A 17,291-nucleotide genomic window follows, 5' to 3' on the forward strand; every position below is an offset into this window, starting at 1 on the left:
ACCCAGCTTGTGTCCACTGCAGAACCGCTGGCTTGCTTGCTGGTGGGGAGAAACCCCCGCACATCTGGTGTCAGAGGTATGTTGTGAGAGTATACTGGGAGAAATTGAGTGTGTTTTTTCCACACTGGTTTTCACTTTTTTTTCCCCACTTTTATTTATTTACTTTTCATTAGTTTAAATCCTTGAGGGGTACAGCATCACATGGATTCTGTGTCCAATTACCTTAGCAGAAAGGTTGCTTTGGAATTTGATACTAACCATGCCTCTCTTTCTATGGGAACAAGTTACCTTTCCCCAGATTACTCTGGTTTTGTTTGGTTTCCCACCAGGAGTCATCTCATGCCCAAGGAGAACTGAGTTTCATCTTGGGCATAAACACCTACAATTTTAAGAAGAGTTGTGTGCTCACTTTGGTTCTGGAGACTGCACTTACAGCCAGCAAAAATGTCCTTGGACTACAGCCTTCCAGACATACTGCCTTTTAGAAGACCTGTTCCCAGCAGGCCTCCACAGGCTCCAAGATGGCAGAGAGAGAAAGACCTCACTGTCTTAAGTATACAACATTACCTGTCTCACTTCTGTGTCTTTACCTTCTACTCCTCTGGAGGAGTGTCTCCATCATTCTCCCAGCCTACAAAATAAAACTCTATTCATCTTTCAAAACCAGTTCAACATATGTATTAGTCAGTTTTCTGTCACTTATAACAGAATACCTGAAACTGGGTAATTTATTAAGAAATGAAATTTATTTCTTAAAGAAATAAATGGAGGCTAGGAAGTCCAAAGTCCAGGGGGTGCATCTGGTGAGGACCTTCTTCTGGGTGGGGACTCTACAGAGTCCTGTGGTGACACAGGGTATCACATAGCAAAAGCTAAGCAAGAGCACCCTAACATGCTTCTTCCTTTCCTTATAAAGCCGCCAGAGCCACTTTCTGAGAGCCCATTAAACCATTAACCTATTAATCCATAAATGGATTAATCCGTTCATGAGGGAATAGCCCTCACAATCCAATCACCTCCCAAAAGCCCCACCTTTCAAATACCATACTGGGAATTAAGTTCCAACATGAACTTGGGGGGACTTTCAAACCATGTTAAGACAAACTCACCAGAAGAAAAATACTATACAGAAACACACCCAAAGGGCTGGCCCGGTGGCGCACTGGATAAGTGCGCCGCTTGGGAAGTGCGGCGGGCACTCCCGCCCGAGGGTTCGGATCCCACATACAGACCGGTTCCCGCTCACTGGCTGAGCGAGGCGCGGGAGCAACACCGAGGGTTGCAATCCCGTTGCCGGTCCCCAGTCCGGTACGGGGGCAACACTGAGGGTTGCGATCTGTTGCCGGACACGGAAAAAGACAAAAGACAAAAAAAAAAAAAAAAAAGAAACACACCCAAATATTAACTTGGGCAGGTTACTCTTACATCTCAGTTTTCTTAACTATAAAACAGGGATAATGCCCTTCCTTTTTTTTTTTTGGTTAGGATTAGAAATAGTATATATTTCTATCAATAGTCTAGCATGGTGCTGACACACTGATTCTGATTAATGGGTTTAGGATTTGCCATCTGCCCACATAACCTTCATGGAGAAAAGACAGTTAACCCATTGAACTATGTATGAGAAGGTGACCTCTAAGGTCCCTTTGCATTTTTTCTCTGCAAGATTAAGAAGGCCGCTAAGATGAACAGCCTTTTCCAACTTTCTAACTCTTATCAGTGTTACAACACCCAAATCCTCCTGAGAACTGGCTGGGCTGAATAACCACAGAATAAAGAGGTGAGAAAAGCACTCAGGAAAAGGTGAGAGCTTCACTGAAGTGACTGACTAGGTCAGACAGGGAAGAAAGAGAAAGGGGACTGACATCCCGGGCCTGGGTATCCTGGTGAAGTCAAAGTGCAGGATCAGTGGGAATGAGAGAGTGGAACAAGTGGAAGAACAGGAGGCTCTAATCAGAGTAGGTTTTCCAAATGCACCATTTCAGAGAAGGATTCTGGGTGATGACAAGATTGAGATTGGAGGTAGGGGCACAGGAGACAATGTGCAGGTCGAAGTAGAGAGAAGATCAAGAAGTTATGAGTCCCAAGTATCAGGCAGGACATTGATATGGACCAGTGTTTCTTCGCTGGGGGCACCATAGCACTGGGAGACATTTGGAAATGTGTGAGTATCTTGTTGGGTTTTCTCCCACACCACTTTTTTATTTTTTGGTTGTCACAATGCCCTGGGGTGCCACTAGCATTTGGAGGAAGGCAAGATGAATATTCTGCACAAGGAAGATCTACCTCACCCAAAATGCCAACAGCACCCCCAGTGAGAAACAGTGAAAAGAAAATGACGCTGAAAGCTAGTGTCCCCCATGTTTCAGAGGCTGGCACACCACTGAAACAAAGGGGAAGATAAAAAAGAGGGAGGTAGGGCCGGCCCAGTGGTGCACTGGATAGTGCGCTGCTTGGGAAGCGCGGCGGCGCTCCCGCCCGAGGGTTTGGATCCCACATACAGACCGGTTCCCGCTCACTGGCTGAGCGAGGCGCGGGAGCAACACCGGGGGTTGCGGTCCCGTTGCCGGTCCCCGGTCCGGTACGGGGGCAACACTGAGGGTTGCGATCCATTGCCGGACACGGAAAAAGACAAAAGACAAAAAAAAAAAAAAAAGAGGGAGGTATAGTTAGATGTAAGCCTCAAAGAACAAGTTCAGAACTAGGCACTAAAAACAATGGATGGGAAACAGTATTGGAGATGTAGGAAAGTAACAACCTTGACTCCTGGCTCCAGAATATTTCAGGGAAGCAAGTGCAGTAAGAGCAGGCAGCCACTGCTCAAAGACAGAATGTCTGTCAAGGGAAAGCCAAGTTTAGTTAAAGACAGGTGGGGCTAAGTAGGGTGAAAAGGGTAGGAATTTGGAGAAGTTTCTCTGCAGAACAGGGAGTTTCCAACTCCCATTAATCACATCTCAACACCATCTCATATCCTTTTCTTCTTTCCATCCCTGTTGCCCCCCACCCTCAACAGATTTTACTTGGGTTCCCAAAAGAGTCTCATAAGTCATTTCCATGCCATGAATCTCTCACCTTTCCAATGTACCTTTCACACCATTGTCAGAAGCATCTTTCTAAGATACAAGTCTGATCATGTTGCTTTCCCTGAACAAAAGCCTTCAACTGCATTCACTGTTTATATAGCAAAAGTGATAGTGTATGACTTCCGAAGTTAGGTCATAAAAGGCAACACAACTTGTAACCCCCTTGGTCCTTTGTTCCCTCCCTCCTTCTGTCTCTGGATGCTTGCCCTTAGAACCTAGACACCAAGCCAAATAGCCACATGGATTGGCTGTGTGTAGTGTTGCAACCATGGCCCCAGCTGAGATCCCAGATGACAGCCAGATCAACTGCCTGTCTTGTGAGTGAGCCTTTAGATGACTGTGGACCCAGCCTATCTACCCTGGCTGATAATGAATAGAGTAGAGGTAATGTAAAAGGGCTATGTAGTCTCACCCTCCGACTTCCACTCCACCTTAGCAATAACCACGGTCTATAGTTCGGAAGGGCAGTGTTTTCCACAGAGCAGGTGTTTGATGGATTTGTTATTGAAGAAAAGGTGACACTGTAGATTACAGAAACCTCTCACTGGTATTTAGCTGTGTCCTACATATAGCTCCTAGAATCACTTTCTTTAAATCTTTACCATCTTTCTTCTCATAAATGTGCAACAGCTTCCTATTAATTAACAAACTCTACCAGTGAGGTAAGCCTACCACCTGCCCTGGGCTCCTCCCTACGGTGGCATCTTTATTTGAGTGAAGTCAATGTGTTTGCCTTCTCTGGTGTATTACTTACATTTACCATTCCTTGAACATTCATTGAGTGCCTACTGTGTTCCAGTCACTGTGTTACACACTGGGGATCTAAAATATATAGGAAAGGGGCCCTCATATCAAAGAACTCATGGTTCAGAGCAGGGGTCAGTAACATTTTTCTTAAAGGGCCAAATAGTAACATTTTAGACTTTGAGGGTGATATGGGTTGTAGCACAAAAGCAGCCATAGACAATACACAAATGAGGGCTGGCCTGTTAGCTCACTTCAGTATTATAACACCAAGGTCAAGGGTTTAGATCCCCTTACCCACCAGTCACCAAATGATGATAATAATGATAATAATAATAATAATAATAGTAGTAGTAGTAGTAGTAGTAGTAGTAGTAGTAGTAAGTCTTTATTTACTAAACAGGCAGCCAATGGGCTGTAGTTTTGTAGTTTTGCAGTTTGCACTATTCAGCAGAACTTCGTATAATGATGAAATGTTTCTGTGCTGTTCAATACAGTAACCACCAGCTACAAGTAGTTAACAGGCACTTGAAATGTAACAAGTGCAGCTGATTAGTTGAATTTTTAATGTTAATTAATTATTTTGGGTGGCTGGCCAATTAAGGGATCTGAACCCTTGACCTTGGTGTTATAATACTGCATTCTAACCTACTGAGCTAACTGGCCAGCTCTTAATTAATTTAAATTTAAATAGCTACATATAGTGGCTACTACGTTGGAAAATGCTGGTCTAGAATGCACCTAACACTCTCTTCGACCAAATCAAAACTTGCCTTAAAACTCATCTCGGGCCGGCCTGGTGGCGCACTGCTACAGTGCGCCGCTTGGGAGTGCAGCGGTGCTCCCACCAAGGGTTCGGATCCCACATACAGACCGGTTCCCGCTCACTGGCTGAGCGAGGGGTGGGCGCAGCACCGAGGGTTGCGATCCTGTTGCCGGTCCCAGTCCGGTACGGGCGCGACACTGAGGGTTGCGGTCCGTTGCCGGACACGAAAAAAGACAAAAAGGAAAAAAAAAAAAAAACTCATCTCAACCAGACAGTCTTCCTGATTAGCACCTGCCCATGATAGTCACTTTCTATCTTATTCTGTATCTAGTTCTCAATGCTATTCATTTTGGACTTGCTGACATTTTGCTTTATAATTACATGTTTTATAATTATCTTTTGTGTTTGTAACTTTTTCTTTCCCCAACTAAACAAAAATTCAAAGACAAAGAATGTGTCATCTGGTTATTAATTACCATCCTCTTTCTTCACAGTGCCTCCTATAGTGCTCAATAAAGCCATTTTACATCACACATACTTCCTTCACTGATTTCCCTCACAGGTGGTAACGTGTGCTCAAGACAGATGGTCCTTTTGGACCAGGATCAATACTTACTTGGAGAATATTTCTACAATAGCTGATGACTTGTTCTTGTTGACAAGAGAAAGTTCTTTGGCTGTTACCCTCAATGACAGTGAAGTCCATTGCTGTCTATTAAATGGAGTTGATTCCATCTTGTCTACAGATACTGAAATACCTATGCAATAAAGAAAGTCAGAATATTAGACATAGAAGTGGATTCTCCAGCATCCAAGAATTGGCAGCCATATGGTGTAAAGTGAGAGAGGAGAGAGCCCTAAACTAGCACACCACACTCCTATAACAGTTCTCCAAAAACTGTGTAATCTTGGTCAAACAGTTCAATATCTTTGGGTTGTAGTTTCCTGTAAAAGGAGAGGTTACACCAGATGATCTCTAAAGTCCCTTCAGTTCCATCACTTTATGACTGACCCCACTGTGTGAACATCGATTGGCCTTTCCCTGAACTTGTCTGTTCCAAAGTCACATTTGGAGTAAAATGTTCCACTCTTCTGAATTACATCCCAGGTACAATCTACATCTCAGTAAAGCCAGGTTCAAGTTAGGTTCTACCTACATCCAACTTTCTTTTGGCTACCCTCTCTCCCCAAGCTCTGTGGCGCTGGCCACTTGGTGTTGCAGAGAGAGCTGGAAACACAACATAGTATAACAGAAGGAGCAAGGGATTTTTTTTTTTTTTTTTTTTTAAAGATGACCGGTAAGGGATCTTAACCCTTGACTTGGTGTTGTCAGCACCACGTTCTCCCAAGTGAGCTAACTGGCCATCCCTATATGGGATCCGAACCCGTGGCCTTGGTTTTATCAGCACCGCACTCTCCCAAGTGAGCCACAGGCCGGCCCTTTTATAGGGTTTTGATGTAGATTTAAGGAGATAATATATATATATATATATATATATATATTTTTTTTTTTTTTAAAAGATGACCGGTAAGGGGATCTTAACCCTTTTATCAGCACCACACTCTCCCGAGTGAGCCACAGGCCGGCCCGGAGATAATATATTTAAAATACTAGGCACATTACAGTAATATTAAGAGCATTTGAAGTATATTAGCATTGGCTCTTGTTATTTTTTTTTAAAAGATGACTGGTAAGGGGATCTTAACCCTTGACTTGGTGTTGTCAGCACCACGCTCACCCAGTGAGCAAACTGGCCATCCCTATATGGGATCCGAACCCGTGGCCTTGGTGTTATCAGCACCACCCTCTCCCGAGTGAGCCACAGGCCAGCCCATCTTGTTATAATTCTTATTGTTTTAAAGCCTTTTAACAATTAGGGGAAGTATAATATACTTTAAATACAGGGGATAAAACCTCTACACTGAAATTTTTTTCTAAAATCCCTTCAAGCCAAAGAATTCTTAAACTCATACCCTAGATATCACCTAGTCCCCACCCATTAACCTAGATTATTTGGTTATTGTGCTCCAGTAATTACCAAAGGAGTTCCAACCTTTGTTCACAAGAGGTGAGATTAGAAATGAGTCAATAGTTTCCTTATTTGAAGAGTGAAAAACATAGATTAAAGTACTTCTTGCAGCTCTCTTGACAACTGCAGAGCATAACTGGATCTGGTAGAGCGTATGGCTCATAGGTACTGCTTCCAACCACCTTGACGACAGTAGAACACTCAGTGTGCTTACCCAAGCAACTGCATTTCACACTAAAAGTTCTGTGATGCAAAGTAAGTGACAGTTACAAGTAGTAGTTCTTCCAACTAAAGCCTTGTCTGAAAATAATACCGGTTTTGTTGTTTTTGTTGATTTGTTTTATTACCCATGTTAGAGACAACATAGTATCCTCCAAAGGTAAGGAGCTCTGGCATTAGAGATGGATATATCTAAGCGTGAGCACTGGCCTCATCACTTAAAGCTAAGTTTCTCTAAAACTTAGATTTCTCATCCATAATAATAGTACTTCCTTCATAGTATTCTTATAAGGAGTAAAAAAGATAAAGGAGAAAAGACCCTGATACAGAACAAGTGAGCAATAAATGTTATTTTTTTTATATTATCTCTCCTTCTTGGACAAAATAAACTTAATGCTACATATGTTCTTTGAAATAAACCTGAATATACCAAATAATATATGATATCTATATGTCTCTCTGCTTTTCAGTTTGTAACTGACAGCCTGCCAAACATTGTCAGCCCTTTCTCTAAGGAGAAAAAGACTTGAAAACAACAAACAATTCAGCCAAGCCTAATTATGTAAAACCACAATATGACCTTTTAAGCCAAGTTTAGAAAGTGCTGACCAGCACTTTAAGTCCTTATTTGGGGGGCTGGCCAGTTAGCTCAGTACCTTGTTGGGTACAATTATGCTTCCAATGTAGGTGTGGGTAAAAATATTGTCAGTTCTTCTACAGCAACAATTCTGGATCAAAGGGGAAAAATACAGAAGATATGTTCATAAATATGTTTGTAAAAAAGGAAAAGCCTTAACTATTTTAAGGGACTGAGTGTGATGAAGAAAAAAGAATTAATTTCCAGGTCTAAGTCCATGGTTTTGATTACTCTCGGCTAGGAAGCCAAGAAAAGTCAGAACAGTTATTTTGTTTTAAGGCTAGGGTTTGCCAAATACTCATTCCTTGAGTATAAGGAATGAGGTGGCTCTCACCCTGAAGGCCCTTCTCTTCACAGAAGCATACTGTTATCTCTAAGCCATGTGATTAGCACCTATGAAACAGATAAAGGTGAGAATTGGTACATGATTTTTGATAGACTCTGGTACCAGGTTACTGAATACTTACTCCAAAAAGATGTAGGGAGAGGCCTCTGCCTGAATGATGTGCATATGCTACTGGGCTTGCTAATGGATACAAAAATAATTATAACACAAGGCATGGTCTAGGAGTACAGAACCTGATTTTCTGGCTTGGTGAGAGGGAAAGGAAAAGACAGTGAATTGATTTGGGTCTTGCAAAATGGGCAGAACTTCAATAAACTGAGGTCAGGAGGAGGAAAGCACATTAGCAACTTTAGGGAGCGAGTTAGACTCTAGGTACAAGAGAAGTTGAAGATAAGGTAGGAAAAAAACAGAATGAGGCCAGACTGGGAAGAGCTTTGAAAACCATGCTAAGGAGTTTGGGCCAGAGATGAGGTCTAGTCTTAACGTGCTATTCCTTAGCACATGCATGACCTTTACAGCCAATTTATTTATTTATTTTTTCTAGCAGCTAACCAGTGCAGGGATCTGAACCTGTGACTTTCGTGTTATAAGGGTGAGCTCTAATGAACTAAGTTAACCAGACAGCCCTAATAACTGATTATTCTTTTTTGGGCAGGGCAGGGGGGACCTGCTAGCTGGTACAGGAATCTGATGGGGGGGTGGCTTTCCTGAAGCTCAATAACCACATCTGTAAAATAAGAGCTCTGTAGTGGATTACCCACAGTCTCTATGGTGAAACACAGAAAGTTTCTGAAAAAGCAAGTGACATAATGAACACAAGTCTAATCCATTAGCTCAGTTGGTTAGAGTGCAGTGTTGATAACACTAAGGTCTAAGGTTCAATCCCTGTTACCAGCCAGCCACCAAAAAACAAACAGAACAAAAAAACCAAATACTAATGAACACAATGTTTTAAGAGATTATTTGCAGCAGTGTGCAACTTGCTAAGAGGAGAAAAGACTGGAGTCTAAATTACTACTCTAGAAGATTCTAAAACTAAATGAAAGGTAATCAAGGTTTAAATTAGAGTAGTTGCGAATAGAAAGGTCAGAAGAATAAACTGACAGTTCTTAGAATAAAATGGACTTAAGTTAAGAGAAGGAATCAAAGATAGCATCACCAAACCTGAATGATTAGAAGGCAGTTAATGCCGTTAGTAAAGAAAGTAAGTATAGAAAGAAGAGGACAATGATGTTTTGCTTTACACGTGTTGAGATATACATATCAGAAAGAAAAATCCAAGGGGTATACAACAGAAAACTACAAATTCAAAGCTAAGGTTAGAAATCAGACTCTTGGAAGGAAACAAACATTTTTAAACACCTACTTTATGCACTTAATCCTTACTACCACTCTACAAGATTGGTTTTATTATCTTATGTTTATGATGAAGAAACAGAGATTAAAATACATCGATAACTTTACAAAGATCACCTTGATACAAAGAAGCAGGGCTGGCCGGTTAGCTCAGTTGGTTAGAGTGCAACCTTATAACACCAGGGTCATGGGTGTGGATCCCTGTACTGGCCAGCTGCAAAAAAATTAAAGAAAGAAGGAGAGCTGAGATTCAAACCCATATTCCGCTTGATTCCAAAGCCAATTTTCTTTGCACTATAAGTAATGAATAATGATTAAAACCATCACTTTTAGCCAAGGTAGAAAACTGGGTAGAAAAATCCCTTAACCACCTACCTGCAAACCCATACAAATTATCTTTCAGTAAGAGTAGTGTGGCAAGTATTTTCCCAGAATGGTGACCATCACAGATAATCATTCAGGGAAGCTTAAAGTTACCCTGGGCATACCTGAAATACTCTCCATTGTAAATGACTATGTCAGCATTCATGGGCTTACATTAAAGGTATGGTATCTCTCTCAGATAAAAGTCCTATTTTCAGACTTTCAGACTCCAAAACCCATCCTCTTAGCTCATATGCATTCTACTAGCACTTCAACTTGAAGAAAGAACTGCTGGATTGGTAGATAGTGGTGTGCAAGAGTTAAAGGAAAAAAATAGACCAAAAATAACTCTAAGATTTTTAGCCTCAGACACTGGAAGAATAGTGGTAAAACAAATAATAATGGGATACACAGAAAGCAGAACTGTTTGCTAAGAAAGAAGATGCTTTCTTTTAGATACATACTGCAGATTTTTATATCGATAGAAGCTTAGGGGCTGGCTGGTTAGCTAAGTTGGTTAGAGTGTGGTGCTGGTAACACCAAGGTCCAGGATTAGATCCCTGTACTGGCCGACTGCCAAAAAAAAAAAGAGAGAGAGAGAGAGAGGTGAGAAGCTTAGAAATCAAATACCGCCCCCCCTTTTTTTAACAGTGAGAGAACTTAGCCACATAAAGGCTTGATAATTTTCCCAAAGTCACCAGCTAGTTACTATTAGAGATGGCATTCTAACTCTCAGTTCAAAGTTATTTTATCAAACCAAGTAGCTTCAAGTGGGACAGCTAAACCGTCCTAGGGTGAGCTGTGGTCTGGAAATAAAGATCTCTTGAACAAAGGTCCTTGAAAAGTTTAAGGGTTGGGCAGTGACTCACTGGGAATTTTGCCCCCAGGCATCTGCTTCCTCAAGCTATTGCTTAGGGTGAGGCCTGTGGAAACCTACTCTTATAAATTCATTTGCCGACACACCTGACCCAGGGAACTGTCTCTCAGAAACCAGGCTGGGACAAAAGCGACTGAGCCACCACCACATTAGCCACCCTAGAAGCCACCACTAAAATCTTGTTCTTATAAATCCAATCTCAGTCTTTTTTCTTTTGCTCCTGAGATGTTTTTTTTTTTCCCTTTTTGTCTTTTTTCATGACTGGTAACAGGATCGCAACCCTCAGTGTCGCGCCCGCACCACGCTCAGCCAGTGAGCGGACCGGTCTCTATATGGGATCCGAACCCTCGGCGGGAGCGCCGCCACGCTCCCAAGCACAGCACTCAACCGAGTGTGCCACCGGGCCGGCCCACTCTTGAGATGTTTACCTGTGCAAGAAGTAAAGCTACCTGAACATAGCCTCAAAAAATTAGAGAGAACATGGACCGGCCCCGTGGCTCACTTGGGAGAGTGCGGCACTGGGAGCGCCAAGGCTGCAGATTCGGATCCTATATAGGGATGGCTGGTGAGTGTGGTGCTGACCACACCAGGCCGAGGGTTGTGATCCCCTTACCAGTCAGAAAAAAAAAAGAAAAAAAAAATTAGAACAGAATACAAACTGTGTAATTATTTATTAAGAGAAAATGTGGGCCGGCCCGGTGGCGCACTTGGTAGAGTGCAGCGCTTGGGAGTGTGGAGGCGCTCCCGCCGAGGGTTCGGATCCCATATAGAGACCTGTCCGCTCACTGGTTGAGCGCAATGCGGGCGCGACACTGAGGGTTGCGATCCCGTTGCCGGTTAATTTGAATGTCAAAAGGTAAAAGGGGGCTGGCCTGTTACTCAGTTGGTTAGAAGGTGGTGCTGATAACACCAAGGTCCAAGGCTCCATCTCTGAACTGGCCAGCCACCAAAAAAAAAAAGGTAAAAGGAAGCAACTAATTTAAAGTAAAAAATGTACCTAAAAAACTTTAAAGTACAAAGGGGAATTTTAACTAAAAGCAACATTAAATATGTTCCCACGTAATGTTTTTTCAGAATGTAAATTACATTGATTTCTAAGGTTATATTTTTATACAAAAAAGTAGTGACTAAGTTAGCATTCTTGAAAAAATTTTGAAAGTTAATAGTTCTTTAACCTTTTACTTTGAAATAATTTTACATTTACACAAGAATTGCAAAGAGAGAGTTCCCATATACCTTTCAACTAGCTTTATCTTACATTACCATAGTACAACTATAAAAAGTAAGAAATTAACATTGGTAGGCCGGCCCGTGGCTCACTCGGGAGAGTGCGGTGCTGATAACACCAAGGCCCCGGGTTCGGATCCTATATAGGGATGGCCGGTTTGCTCACTGGCTGAGCGTGGTGCTGACAACACCAAGCCAAGGGTTGAGATCCCCTTACCGGTCATCTTTAAATAAATAAATAAATAAAAAATAAAAAATAAATAAAAAAAAAATTGGTACAATACTATTAATTATAGACTTCATTTAAATTCCATCGTTTTTTCCACTGTCTTTTTTCTGTTCCAGATTCATACACTACACTTGGTTGTCACATCGTCTTAAGTCTCCTCCAATCTATGACCGTTCTGTTTTTTTGTGTCTTTCATGAGCCTGACACTGTTGAAGAATACTGTTCGGGATGTTCCAGTATTTGGGTTTCTTGATTTGAATATTCCTCAATTTGGGTTTCTTGGTTTCTCCAATAAAAAGAATCAAGGCTCCATGCAGAAGTGGTTGATTCTAGAGCTGGAGAAGGGCAAATACAACATGAGCCTGGTACATCTTGCAATGCTCAAAAAAAAAAAAAAAAATTTTTTTTAAAACATGTTTTCTCAGACTAGTTTGAGGTTAATGGATTTTTGAGAAGAATAATACAGAGTTTATGAGGAAGCTCAGTGCATCATATCAGAGGGTACCTGATGTTGATGTCTTATTACTCATGATGTTAACCTTGACCACTTGGTTAAGGTGCTATCTGACAGTTTTCTCCACTATAAAGTTACTATTTTTTTCGCTTCGTAATTCACAAATATTTGGGGGGAGACACTTCAATCCTGTTTCTCCTTAAGCTTTTTCCCCACTAACTTTAGCATTCATGGGTGGATCTTGCCTACAGCAATTATTACTGTGGTGTTTTAGTAGTGATTTTCTATTGCCCTCATTCCTTCTACATTTAGTAATTAGAATTCTTCTATTAGGAAGATTTGTCCTTTCTCCCCCATTTATTCAACCATTTATTTATTTAATATGGACTCATAGATGTTTATTTTATTCCCTGGGTTACAACCCAATACCATCATTGTTTTGTCGCTCTAATTGTTCCATCTTTGGCTATTTGGAGCTCTTTCAGCTTCGATGCAATGTTTTTTCAACATGGCCCTCCCCCCTACCCCCCCCCTTTTTAAAAACACTTCCTTACTTTCTAGTACTATGAGACATTCCAGGCTTATCTTGTATTTGCCATGCCCCGCCCTGGAATCAACCACTTCTCCAAAGAGTCCTGTTTCCTTTTATTGGAGAAACCAAGATTTGGGCACTAGGTATGCTCACTGCTACTGACATGTCACTACTTCTAGGCTCTGTTAGTGGAAAAACCAGGAAAAACATGTATGTATACTAACCTATGTATATACACGTTTCTTTATCTCTGTATCTATCTGTATATAAGTTATAAATTAATATTGATACTTCTGACTCCAACCCAGCATCACAAGATTCATTCTAGTATTCCCTTTGTTTATTTGTAACTTCTTTCTCTGATAGTACAAATCCTAGCCCCACAGAACTGTGATGTCTGAAAAGAGATCTAGGGTCTCTAAAATTATGTATTACGGGTTTCTCCTCCCTTGACACATCATATATTTTTCATTCCACCTGGAATGCTGTCACCTACTCAACCTATTCATCTGTAAAGACTCAATTGAAAAACCACCTCCTCAAAGAATCCTTTTCCTGAACTGTCCCAGCCCTATTCTTACTCAGCATAGGTCACTTCCCCTGCCTCACTATAATTTTATAAATCCCACTCAATAGAAAGATTCTTGAGGTAAGGGGACAGATCTACTTGTATACTTGCAGTATATTGCTCTCTAAACAGAAAGAACTCTATAAATGTCTTGAATGACACTGCACTAAGATTTAAATTTTATCCAAAGCACAATTAGTATAGAGAATGAATGCTTTTTCCAAAGTCTCCAAACTAGTTGTTGAGAAAGCACATATTTTTCAGAACTGTGAATTATTCATTAATTTTAGCTTATTCAAACTCTGGTATGAACTCAAGTAATTTGAATAAAATGGAACCACTAAATAATTTTAAATACTGTGCATAAAATGCCCATTACTCTATTATTCAGAAACATGATGACAGACAAGTCTGTAGACATATTAGAATAACCATTGCTACTGCTCTTGGAACAGGTTCATCCAGTTATCTGTAGAAACAAGTATCTAGAAAATAGGATAACTGTAACACTGACCAAATTTCCAGGGGTCAACAAGGACAGAGATGTTTACAACAGGAAAGAGTTAACTTAATAATATTTACTCTCTCTCTCTTTCTCTCTCTTAATCTCCTTTCTGTGCCTTAAAAAATACTAAGATCCAGAGCAAGAGCAACAAAAAGGTTGTGTAACTGAAGAATTTCATTTCTCAGTTTTTTTCACAGAATCCTCCTTTTCTCCCTCCATTTGCCTGTTCCCAGGCATTACTCAGGGACCAAGGGCATTTCTCTCCTGTCTCTGAGCAAACCCACCTTCTCTCAAGTCATCAAAGGTCACTTATACCAGATGATTCCCAAAACTGAATCATAAGCCCTAACTTTCCTGACTTTCAGTCCTAGATTTTCCACTGCAGGCTGGATAGCTTCATATGTCCCATAAATACACAACATAACTCGGCCCAAATCACTTGCATTATCCTCTTAACCTCTACCCCTCAAATTCAGTTTATTTAACCACAAATAATTTTTCTCCAAAGATGAGTTGGCATATGAATTTTAGCTTATATCAAACAAAATAACATAACGTGGATGATAACATGATGTAGCAAAATGTATATAAGGGTTGAAGTTAAAAAGAGGACTTATAGGTTCTCACTTTGTCTCTTTCTAATCATGGTGACCATGTGCAAATTTCCTTGTCTCTTTGAGATGTATACCCCATCACCTACTACCTGTTTGAATCTCATACCACTTACTAGCTGTATGATCTTGGGCCAGTTATTAAATTCTGAGTTTGCTCATCTGTAAATTGGGGATAAAATAACCTACCTCAATGTTGTGAGAATTAGACAAGTTCTTTTTTTTTTTTTTTTAAGATGACCGGTAAGGGGATCTTAACCCTTGACTTGGTGTTGTCAGCACCACGCTCACCCAGTGAGCTAACCGGCCATCCCTATATGGGATCCGAACCCGTGGCCTTGGTGTTATTAGCACCGCACTCTACCGAGTGAGCCACGGGCCGGCCCTAGACAAGTTCTTAAATGTAAAGTATGTACATACAATACTACCTATCACCTAATAAGTGTTCAGTAAATTTTTAGTATTATTACTAGTCAATAAATATTATTTTATCCCCCCCCACCTCTAACCCCCCTTTATTACCTTTCACATACAGACTTCACACAAGTATTTCCTAACATCTTTAGGCAGGTCCAACTTCTCTCTTAATCTGGACCTTCCTCTGAACATGTTACTCCCTCTGAGCACACTGCTACCCTGTGTCTGAAATGCTGTAGCCCCTCCCGGGCCTTATGCTACTGGTCTCAGCTTAGATGACACTTTCTTCCCAATGTCTTCCCTGACCCCCCAAGACTGGGCTAGGAGGTTCCTACAGTACTAGACCTACCCTTAACACTAATCACACATTGTCATTTTTTGATCACACTGTATTTTAACTCTCAAGATAATGCCTGACACATGGCGGGCACTCAAGTATTTGTTAATAAAGAGAGGAATCGGGCCAGCCTGTGGCTCACTCGGGAGAGTACGGTGCTGATAACAACAAGGCCACGGGTTTGGATCCCATATAGGGATGGCCGGTTTGCTCACCGGCTGAGCATGGTGCTGACAACACCAAGTCTAGGGTTAAGATCCCCTTACCAGTCATCTTTTAAAAAAAATAAAATAAAAATAAATAATATAAAAAAATAAAGAGAAGGATCCCAGGTATCTGAAATCATTTGCTAGAGTCAGCTGTTTTTATAGACTAGTGCTTTTGGGGGGGGGGGGGAATTAAACAATATAGTAGGTTATGTTTATTTATTCCAAATTATGAGAAACCAGTGGACAGCCAACAAAAAATGGTCTCCAGTACTAAACTCAGGTAGAATAAAACTGAACCCCATCAGTACAGATTGTTTTAGTTAACTCCCTCTGTTGATATGTCACATGTTTTCTTACAAATGCTAATGAATAACTATTTGGCTCTACAGATAACAAAGCCAAACGGTAGAAACTGAAAGGGAGTTAAGATGAGAAATAAAATAGGGGGTAAGAGGGGGACGGAGCTTAATTCCGTAGATCCCAAACTTGAGAGTACATAAGAATCACCTAGGAAACTTGTTTAAAATACTATCCCATGATTCTGATTCACTAGGTCTGGAGTAGGGCTCAGGAACAAGATCCTTGAAGTGATTCCAGTGTCAGAGGTTTCCCTATCATACGTTGGAAAACACTGAATTACAGGGTTTAAGACCTATATATGTATTCCAAGAAAAATGGAAGAATAGCAACATAAAATAGTTTTATATTATTCACTTCAAATTTTATATTGCCATTCAAATTCAGCAGTATAACAAAAATGGCTACCCTTTGAAAGTAGACTAAAGTTTGTACAAAAATGAATTTGGGATACTGAACTGATAAATTTGATCTGCTGAATTTGATGCCTGCCATCTAGGTTCACCTAGAACTTCCCTGCCCAGATGGCACAAAATCCTTATGTAGACCAATGAATCACGATGATAAAACTGAGTTCTTTCCATTCTCTTTTTTCTAGCCTGGTTTGCTGCTGAATCTAAAATGCTGCTTGAGAAAAATACACAAAGGTTAAAAAAAATCGTGTCTGAACAGAAACTCCATTTTATTTTTATCTATTGAATATGAGAGCATCTATAATTTATCAAGATGTCAAAGTTAAAGCAGGGAGCCAACAGGCTTGGGCTCTAATCTTGAATCTGACACTAATTAGTGGTATGATCCTGAACAAGCTACCTCTCTAGGCCTCGCTTTCCTCTTGAGTAAAATGAAGGCATTAAAATAGCCTAGTGTTTTTCCAACTGCAGGTCACAAAACAGTGAGCTGTGAAATCAGTTTTAGAAGGTCAGAATCAGCATGTTTGTTTTAATGAAAAAGAATAGAATGCAATAGAGAACGTCAGAGTACATGACACATAGTACTTACAGGTAAATATTATTTTATAAAGCTTTTAGTTCAGTTATTTGTGAATATGTCAACTGAGTAGATATGTAAAATATTTCTTATCATGGGGTGTGATTAAAAGAATTACAGATTGGTGAGGATGTAAAGAAACTGGAACCCTCATAGACTGCTGGTGGGAATGTAAAATGGTGCAGCAACTCTAGAAAACAGTCTGGCAGTTCCTCAAAAAGTTAACACAAAGTTACCATCTGGCCCAGCAATTCCACTTCTGCATGTGTGTTTATGTGTGTGTGTGTGTGTGTGTGTGTGTGTGTGTGTGTACATACACACATGAGGGGTCTTCAAAAAGTTCATGAAAAGATTTGCAGTATCTTTTAGGGCTGGCCCATGGCTCACTCGGGAGAGTGCGGTGCTGATAACACCAAGGCCACAGGTTCGGATCC

General features: G+C 40.8%; 1 protein-coding gene across 2 annotated transcripts in view; it reads right to left on the minus strand.

The window, feature by feature from the left end:
* Positions 1 to 5,346, minus strand: part of LIMA1 (LIM domain and actin binding 1) — a 57,771-nt gene extending 52,425 nt beyond the window's left edge. Inside the window, exon 1 of one of the 2 annotated variants that reach the window (XM_008583100.1) lies at positions 5,210 to 5,346. In XM_008583100.1, coding sequence (XP_008581322.1) covers positions 5,210 to 5,328 — 119 coding nt within the window. In that variant the 5' untranslated portion in view covers positions 5,329 to 5,346. The remainder of the gene's footprint in view (positions 1 to 5,209) is intronic. The other variant, XM_008583093.1, reaches the window with a different exon arrangement.
* Between the last annotated feature and the right edge of the window lie 11,945 nt (positions 5,347 to 17,291).

Source organism: Galeopterus variegatus, unplaced genomic scaffold (assembly GCF_000696425.1).
Source record: "Galeopterus variegatus unplaced genomic scaffold, G_variegatus-3.0.2 Scaffold95, whole genome shotgun sequence".
In the NCBI taxonomy this organism is placed as follows: Eukaryota; Metazoa; Chordata; class Mammalia; order Dermoptera; family Cynocephalidae; genus Galeopterus; species Galeopterus variegatus.